Source organism: Lipophrys pholis (assembly GCF_963383615.2).
Source record: "Lipophrys pholis genome assembly, chromosome: 10".
Lineage (NCBI taxonomy): Eukaryota > Metazoa > Chordata > Actinopteri > Blenniiformes > Blenniidae > Lipophrys > Lipophrys pholis.
In genome coordinates, this window is record NC_137640.1 from 9399000 (window position 1) to 9409037 (window position 10038).

The 10038-nt window shown below is 43.1% G+C and overlaps 1 protein-coding gene across 1 annotated transcript; it reads right to left on the reverse strand.

The window, feature by feature from the left end:
* Window positions 1-214: 214 nt before the first annotated feature.
* On the reverse strand, window positions 215-9002 carry echdc2 (enoyl CoA hydratase domain containing 2). Its single transcript, XM_080472619.1, has 11 exons — window positions 8715-9002; window positions 8127-8194; window positions 7882-7969; window positions 5313-5399; window positions 5078-5170; window positions 2846-2902; window positions 2678-2740; window positions 2439-2563; window positions 813-863; window positions 685-732; window positions 215-488 (listed from the first exon to the last, which is right to left on the reverse strand). Exons 1-11 carry the CDS (start codon window positions 8953-8955, stop codon window positions 411-413), a joined length of 999 nt encoding a protein of 332 aa, XP_080328745.1. The 5' UTR covers window positions 8956-9002; the 3' UTR covers window positions 215-410.
* Between the last annotated feature and the right edge of the window lie 1036 nt (window positions 9003-10038).

The window sequence follows — 10038 nt, forward strand, 5'->3', positions numbered from 1 at the left end:
GTTTTAATTTTTAAGCACAAAAACGTCTGGGAGACAAAAAAGTCAGCAAATACCTCATAATGTCAGACTAACCGGACCCACCCCACACCCACGTAGGGGGTTTGTGTCGCGCCCCAAACTTGCGTTGGAAGTGTAATCAAGTCAAGAGGCTAATAACAAATTCTTTGTCATTCTCTACTATCACACTAGGCTTCAAATGAACATCAACGCCTTTCGGTTTCGTCGTGTCGATTGCAGACAGACAACAGCGAGCGCTCACATTTATTTACCTGCTTTATTGACATTGGCTGGGAGGTGCAGAGACAACCAGTGGATGTTAATTATTTATTAGACGTGATGCAACGCAGAGCAGTGTGCTTCTGTGAGACCATGTCTGTGTGACGAAGGAATCCAGCAGCTACTTCCAGTGTTTATTCTCCAGTGTACTGTGGAGGTCTCTTCTCTATGAAGGCTGCCATACCCTCCTGCCGGTCCCGGGTGGGAATGACCTGGAAAGAGAGGGCCAGTAAAGAGCACAGGGTCATCTGACGTCCAAGCAACCATGGTTTGTTCTAAAGTCTTTATTTTTTTTGATCAACAAAGCACCGACTATCATCCGTCCAGCTGAATCATAAATGCGGTTTAAGGGGAAAAAAAACAAACACCTTCAGATATACAGTAAACAAATAGGAAGTATTTGCCTACCCGAGCATAACACATCCTCTCTATGGCCATTGCTGAACTGATGTCAACCTGGAGGAAAAAACATTAGTACTGTTGCAGCTGATGTCAATGACTTTAAAATGCCCTGAAAAATGTGGATCGCATTGTACCTGGATGCCTCTGTTCATTGCTTCTTTTGCCATTCGCACAGCAATAGGAGCCTGGGAAACAGAAACAGTAAGGCACGGGATGCTGTTAGTATAAAACTCCAGAGACTACTGGTCGTGAGAGTTAGAATTACTGCAGAGAACTACTGGCAACCCAATTATGAAAATGTGTAAAACATGTTCATAAATAAGCATGTGGAATCAAATGATTGGTGGTCTGGATGGACATAAGTATTGTCCCATATCAGAAGATAAACCATCCATCCATTAAATCTTCGATACAGCTCTATCCTGTTTAGGGTCGGGGCACCAGTATGATAAAACCAATCATTTCTTCAAATTAAATCAAGGACAAAAAAGCATTACCTGAGCTTAACTTTAATAGTTATCATGAGTCAGCGTGATTTAATCAATAAATTAGATTTAATGAACGAACAGTGACATCTGGTGTGTGAAGGTCAGAAACTGCTTTCACCTTGTACCATACACTCATCCTAGAAGCACTTCTTGGGGAAAGGCCAACAGCAAAGTGTCAAAGATGATCAGTCTGACTCTGCGTTCACATCGGCCGTCCTCCTGACGCTCCCTTGAATCTTACGGATACAGACCACTGGAGCAGTACCACTGATAGTGTTGGGGGCAGTGTTGAGTGGATAACAAATGGCAGAATTGTTCAAAGAACGACTGTGTGACACCTCAAGGAGACTAACGGCCTCACAGACCACCACTGCCTCGGATTCTTTCCCTTTTCCCTCAATGTCAAGGTAAATCATTGGAGGCATCGTTCACGTTTTCATCCTCTGACTATAACACGACTCTACTTTTCTTCTTTTTAGAAATAAACTAATTTCTCTTGTCCTGTTCGGCAGCTAAGGAGTAAAATATACGACTGAGAGCCTTTTAGTGCCAGAGCAGTTTTTGCTTTAGCCTTTATTGACAACCTGCAAGGCTGCTGGACACCACCAGTGTGGGAACGCTCACACAGGGAGGGGGAAGGCCGATTTCTTGGAAATCCTTTAGCTTTAGGAAGTTTGATAAGAACCTGCTTGAGAATCTAAGAGGTAAGGCAGAAGTCTGATGATATATATGTCAGTCAATCACAACGGATATGTCCTGTCTTCCTAGAAGCCACGATAACGATCAGAAAAAGATTTAAATAAGCCAATTACTCCCTTCACCCTACTTGGCTTTGAGGTTAGTTGAAATTCCAGTCAATCACTCAGTCCAAGCGTGCACATGTGTGTGCATGCGTGTGTGTGTGTGTGTGTGTGTGTGTGTCCTATTTGTGGTCCATTTCTCCACTTGACTGCCACTCTGGCTCTGCTGACTGCGGGCATCTGAACTGGAGTGAAAAAGATGTGGAACGACAGAGGCCTGGAGAGAGGGAAGAGAGCAGGCAGAGGGAAAGAGAGCGAAAGGTGGGAAGAAAACACCGGGATGGGAGGAAGGGGGAAATAAAAGAGGCAGACAAGAAGCAGAAGAGATGGGCTGCAGCACAGATGGATGGGAGAAAGCAGGGGAAAGGGTTAACAGAGCAGCTCCCTGCCTGGAGGAAGAGGAGGAGGGATGCATCACTATCTGAGCTGCAGCAGAATGAAAAAAAAAAAAAAAGTTTATTTGTGTTCTGACCTGGGGCAGTATCTCTCTGGCCAGGCAGAGTGCCTCTCTGTAGGCAGCGTCTCCTGTCTGGTTCTGTTCTACAGATCTGTTTACGAGCCCCATCTCCAGCGCTGTCTGCCCTCGCACTCGTCTACCTGGCAACAATCAGAGAGTCGGGGGTGATGCACAAACAAAGAAAAAACAACTCTTCGCTTGACAAAAAAACACTCTGCACCGAGAACAACATGTCAGCGTCTCTGTAGTACCACCTGTGAAGATAAGCTCTTTGGCCAAAGTGATGCCCACCGTCCGCGGCAGCCGCTGACTGCCCCCTGCAGGACAAACCATTCAAGGTCAACCCTCCGCAGCTGCTTTGTCAGTCTGCTCAGACACTTAGTGCTGTGTAGGGTCACTGCTGTGACCTTTGTCCATCTCACCTGCCCCTGGGAGCAGTCCCCGCGTCGTCTCAATCAGACCCATCTGTGCCGAATGTGCTGAAACACACACACACACACCCACACACCCACACACACACACGTCTAAAGACATGTCTTCATGTAAAAATTTCATTATTTATCCTGTGAAGACCCAAACGACTCCATAGTGACAAGAGCCAGATAGATAAAACAGGGTCATGGAGCACACGGACAGACGGACGGACGGAGGCGTTATTTGTCTATACCTTATGGGAACAATATATTGACTTACATTCGTTTCCCGCAGACTTACTCCAAACTCAGCTGTAACTACCACCACTTTCCAAACTATAACTCTTAAGACAAACTTAACCAAACCACAGCATGACAGTGACGCATGTTTTCACCTAAACATTGCTGTTTTTATGAGGACTTCCATTTTTGTTTCCAGGATGACATGATCCTCCTGTGTTTTAGTGTGCAACGAGGTTTAGTTAGGTCCCCACTGGTATAGAAGACCAAGGCCGCGCGCGCGCGCGCGCGCGCACACACACACACACACACACACACACACACACACACACACACACACACACACACACACACACACACACACACACACACACACACACACACACACACACACACACACACACACACACACACACACACACACACACACACACACACACACACACACACACACACACACACACACACACACACACACACACACACACACACACACACACACACACAGAGGACAGTTGAAGGTCTTGGCTGCTGAGTGCCATGAAACCGGGCCGGGCGTAAAGTCTGACTGATGTTTCTGTCAGAGTATTAGACGCAAACACCTGCTCACCTCGCTCGCCAGTGCTCGACCAATCACAGAGTTTCCACGCGGAATAAAAAAAGCTCATGTTTAGATTAGACTACATGAACAGCTGGGTAGATGTGTCTGGCTGCAGAAGACACCATTTGTCCCCAGAGCACATCAATAGATCATTAACACTACAGGTGAAAAACATTTAAAACATTGACTTTGCGGGGAGACCAGAAGAACTGTTTTAAAATGCTTTAATTTGAAATAAACCCAGTAACATTCAAAATTCAATTTTTTCCATACTGGTTTCGCTTTATTTACTTCCTGAAAAATGTAGAATAGAATTTTATTTTTAGTTTACATTTTGCTTCTAACATTTAAAGCACTCTTAACGACCAGGGTTGGTGTAGAGAGCTGTTGGTCTCATATCATCCCACCAGACCGCTAAGTTCTCAGAGTGCCGGCTTAAAGTCAAGAGGTAAGCGGTTCCAGAGTCTCACATTTAGGATTAGGCTTAAAACTTTCCTATTTAGTAAAGCTTAGTGTTAAGGCCGCTAAGGCTGGCTCAGAGCCATTCTGGATCATTTTCTAGTGAAGATGCTATAGGTTAAGACTGCTACGTGATTTTCCCGAATCCAATACATTTCTCTTTTATTCTCACTCTGCATACACTCATATGTCATTACATGTCACTAACCTATGTATCTCTGCAGTTGACTGCGCTCTCTCCTCTGTGTACCTTCCTGCGTGATCTCTGACAGTGGAACTGAAAGTTTGCAATATGCGCCTCCTTTTCTAATCAAATGTGCAGCGAGTGGACAAGCTCGTCTTTCTCTGTCCTGTCTTACTATCCTCTAACCAGAACTGATTCAGCAGAAATCGTCCACCTCTGAAATGATTCACTCCTGTTAGCAGCACAACCGGCGGTTAAAAATTAAAAGAAATTTATACGTTTTCAGAAGCATGGTTTAAACTGGATTTGTACCTGTATAATATGTTTAGTGTATGTTACTGAGAAGTCTTCAACCTCAATAGGGTCCTCAAAAAAAAAACTTATTTTCAGTATCTCAACGTACAAATATGAGCGCCACGTTTATAAATGAGCTGAAATGTGTTCTTTTCCTCCTCGACTTCTCAATCATTTCTCGGATTGCCCCCTAGGAGTCCCGAGACGCAGGTTGAGAACCACAAGTCTAATCCACACTGACGCAGTGAGAGAGCTGCAATGGCCCTAAGTGGAAGCTACTATTCACCACCGACCCCGCTTAGACTCAACAGCTGATCTGATATGACTGGATCGGTGACAGCTGTGAAGAGAACATGACATCTCTTTTCCAACCTCATTAACATCACCTGAAGGAAGAACGACGACAGTGTGGTGCAGACTCGAGAGTTCAGGGTTGATGGGTGAAGGTTCAGAAGTGGCTCACCGGCAGTGCGAAGGTCACAAGCCAAGGCGAGCTCCAGCCCGCCTCCCAGGGCGACTCCGTCCATTGCTGCCACGGTTGGCATCGGCAACATCGCTGACAAGGCATTCATAGAAAGAGAGGAAAGTTCACTTCAGCTCCAGCACGAGCAAACTCAACGTGAAACAGATGTGTCAAATCCTTTTACCATCCCTCCATCCATCCATCCATCCATCCATCCATCCATCATGTTTCCTACCTATTTGAGTCATGAGAGATCGCAGGCTGTGAACAAACAGATCAGACTCACTGTTGTCCATGAGAGCTCTCTCTTTCAGGTCGGCCCCTTTGTAATAACACACACAAATCAAAAGGTATTAGGTATACATATTTCATGTTTACTTTTTTTTAAAGGGCTCATACTGAGCAAAATTTACTTTCTAATGTTTTCCAACACTAATATGTGTCCCCATACCTGGAATGACGCCCCAGAAGTTAAAGTCTGTCAACTATCTCCCTGGCTTGTTTCAGTTTTGAAAAAGTGTGTTTTTCCAACGAGCCAATCAGAAATCAAACCCTATACAGTGTCATCGGGGGTTTAGCCAATCCCAATCAAGGTAGGCCCTCCCTTTGACTCCTCCCACAATTATGCAGCTCTGCTCTGGCACATGGCACCACAAGAGGAAGTACTTCCTCCTCTTCGCAAGATGGGCATGTGTGGGCGGAGCCAGTCCAGCTCACACAGACACAGCAGATTCTGAATGCAGCTCCTATGATCCAATATTCAAATGGAGGGAAATCAAGGAAAAGCTGGATTTAAGGCAATAAACTTTGAAAATAATGTTTTTGGGCCAACGAGACCATGTGAAAGTGTTGAAAAGCTGAATAATAGGAGATCTTTAACTTTTCATCTGCTCCAAAACATTATTTTGATGTATGTTTCTGAGGACGAGCGATGATTGGATGTAAACCGAAAGAAGAGTAATAGTTCCTAGCATGCCTTCTTACGTGTCTTTCTTTTAGCAAGTCAGTAATTACGTTTTTACAAGAAAGATGGAACTAATATTTATTTTATGTACAACATACTGCTACATACTGGAACTAAATATTTTAGTCAGACGTTGCACAGTGAGTGCAACAGTTGTAAGCAATAAATACAGAATGACCATCACTTATGAGATAAAATCTTCTATGAGGTAAATAATAAGTCATCAAACGCTCAGTTTCAGGAATCTCAACCGTAGTTGAACCAACATTTATCCTGCAACAAAGGAATCAACTTGAAAACGTCAGCACTGCACGAGAAAAGACATGTGTGACATGACAGCGAGAGTTTGTAGTGAAATATGTGGAGGGTCTGTTCAATCCCACAGGATAGAAAATGACCGAGGAGACATCTGTCTTTTAATTTCTTTCAATAAAAGAAACTGCTGTTCCTGATTTGGTTCACTGGGGTTTGCACTGTTCCCACTACCAGAGAAAGATGAAGTACAACAGTGACTGTGAACCGCAGCCTAAGAATCAGTGATGCAGCAGTGAAGTTTAGCTCCTTTACCGCTGCAGAAATCATGTTCCCTTACAAGCAGCTGGCGATTTGGCCAACATCAGTCCAAGAGAAAGACTGCAGAAGTCAAGATTGTGGATCGTCCGGCAGATTGGTAATATAAAGCACAAGCTTTAGCCATTAACTGTATTACTGGATGTGACAAAATTATTAGAAATGAGAAATAAGAATATAAGAAAGTATGGGCTGTATTTTGCAGCATAGGGCATTGTTACAAATAGTAATGGTTCATTAGGTCAGTTTGTAGCAAATGAAATAAAACAAGTTTCACACCCCTGCCTCATATCTTAAAACCAGGCCCGTAAATATTTTTGATTTTCATTTGCATTTGAGAGTAATTAGTTCAAGAATGAGACCCAAAACCTAAACAAATGAGACAAGACCACATAGAAAAGAAATGAACGGACAGAGCAGACATGAGGCTGCTCACAGAGGAAAAACACCTAATGAATGGGATGCCTGTCACAGAAAGAACAGGCACCATGTGAATTAATGTGAAGTAGATAAAAACTGATGACCGAGCAGATTCATCGCTGCGAGACACACTGAGGACGTCCTCTTATTTAAGAGAAATGTTTGATGTTGTTGGCTCCCAGAACAGAGACAGTTGGTACCAACCTCCTTAAAGGTAGCTTTCCTTTCATACAAATCAATCTTTTTTTTGTTGTTTTTTTTAAATTCTGAGAAAAAGCAACTTCAGTGTTTCAGCTTTCAGCTATTCTAATGTAGATCTGTGGTTCTCAATGTGTTTGGTGGACTTCCAATAAGAGCTTCATTGAGGGTGTCGAAACAGGGAAAAGCCCGGGGTCAGGAGGAGGCCTTCTCCTGCTGTGTTTTTCTCCTTTTTTTCTATTTTTTGAGAAGAAACTGTGATAAAAAGAAATAGATTGAAGGTAAAACTATAACTCATTTTGTGACCCTAGTGATTTCTACTACTCTACAATGGGCACAGGAAGCGCCAGTCTGTTTTGTCTATGGATCTGAAATGCTGTTAACCATTACATTTTATAATGTGAAAAAAAAATTTGGAAATCAGGAATTTAACTATAAATCACTACTTGAGACAAAACATGGAAGAAAGTACGGACAGGAGCAGCGTTGCAGGGGTTCATTCACACAGAGAACCACTAAAGTATTTGTTCAGATTAATTGGTGGCTGAATGCATGTGCTTCAGCCATCTTCAACAGTCACATATCTTCACCGCAGGTTTAGAATCATAGATTACATTCTCGGCAGGCTGCATATGGAACAGAAAACACTCACCTGCACAGAAAACACTTGGTACTAAACTCCTGAAAATAACAACACGCACCGATGAGTCATCAGGCAGGGACGACACCAGCTCCCTCATCTGCACACACACACACACACACACACACACACACACACACACACACACACACACACACACACACACACACACACACACACACACACATACACATACAAAAAGTTTTAGTTTGGGCTCTGTGTGTGTTTTTGTGCATGTGATGTTAAGGACAGCTCACCTGTGACACAAACACATGCCCAAGAGCATTTTTTGCTTCGTGTCGGCACATCAACACCTCCACGATCCCTGAGAAGAAAAAGAAATAGACAGAACGTTTGAAACAAAAACAATCTCAGCTTTTGGGTTCTTATAGTTTGCTGGTATTTAATGGCCGAGAATATACAAATCTGGTAATGTTGTGCATTCTTTTGACTTTTTTTCAGGTCACATTCGTACAGTATGTCGGACTTTGTGTGTGTTCTTCTTCAGCAACACCAGAGTTTTGACACTAAAAGAGGAAACTAGAATGTAAATTCATTAATGGTCTCACATATAGCTTGAGCATGACTCTCCAATGGATTTGTCTCATGACAAGTAGTAATTTTAGGTTGGATACATTAATTCCTACAGTTTTTCATAATATAAGACTTTCTTGTTGAGGACTACTGGAATCCATAAAAAAAACATCTGATGAATATGTGAATAGTAAATAGTAAATAACGTTGGCACGTTGGGGCCTGATTTGGTCCGGGGGCCCCAGTTGTCCAGTGTAGTGTGTATCCATGTTTGTCAAACAGTATAAATCTACACTAAACTGTGTCCCTACCATCATCAGCTCCTTGTAACCGCTTCAGATCCACCTCTACGGGACCCGCCGCCTCAGCGTGCTGCATGCGGCTGTGAGCGCTGCTGTGCCCCGGTAGAGGGGCGCCTCCACCGGACAGCAGTGGCGCTCCGCTCCGGGGGGTCAGAAGGGACGGTGGTCTGTGCGCTTCCCGCAGGACCACCGCTCCGCAGCGCCGCAGGGAGCCGCTCCGGGCGGTCAGCCTGCAGAGGAAGCCCGTCATGTCCACTGTCGTAGTTTCCAGACGCAGGAAGGCCCTCCTACTAAGTTCAGAGCAGCTCCTCTTCCTGTGGAAGGAGGGACTTACTTTCTCAACTCACTGCCTCAAGCCGGCTGGATAGTTATCCAACAGTTATATCTGTCACGAGAGTAATTCACGAGTTTCATTAACTTCTTTTTTTTTTTTTTTTTGCATTTTTTATTTTAAATATTAAACCCAACTTAAAACAATATGTCAGTCCCTTACATTCTGCAGGAGAGAGTTCATCTCAAAGAAGGAAGTAGGCAAACTTTATTGATCTCCTGCACATAAGAGGAAAAGTGCATGGAGTCTGTTCACTGTGGATTTCTTAACCAGAGTCACGCAGAATAATACAGTATGTCAACACACCCGAAAAACTTGAATGATAAACAACACAATTTTGCTACAATAGCTGCATTTTAACTGATATCAACACTCGTGACTTTTTAATATAACCCAAGTGTGTTTATACTACAACCCAATTTCAACTCAGACGTATAGTTTGCTTCAGTTTTCACAGCTTAACGTGCACCTGCATATACAAGAAGCACAGATTGTTTCATCTTTCTTTGTCCTCGATATAATAAAATCTATATGTAATGTTCTGCATGTTTCTTATTTGCTATGCTCTGTTATCATAAGTAAACAAACTTCATGGGCTCTTCAGTGTAAAAGAGTAGCTGCCAGCCACTCTTTCTTTCTTTCTTTCACCCAGGCAAAGGCCCACTTGTACATGTGTCTGCCTGGATTTCAGTCTCAAAATGTCCCATATCAAATATGATTAATAGTATGTTAAACCTCACCGGTAAGTTCAACAAAACTACATTAATCAGTCAAATGTTATTGAGACTAAAGAATGTTCTATTACTCTCAGCCAGTATTAATGGTAGATCCAACTCATTATGAAACTAATCAAGGACAATAATGACAAATATCAGAAATACAGGGGGAAATGCTAAAAAAACGTTTTGCTTGAGGCTGCAGAACAGTAAACTTAGCAACATAGCAGATACTTGCTGACAAAGTAATGCTTGAAGTTCAAATATAATAATAACACAGAATTTT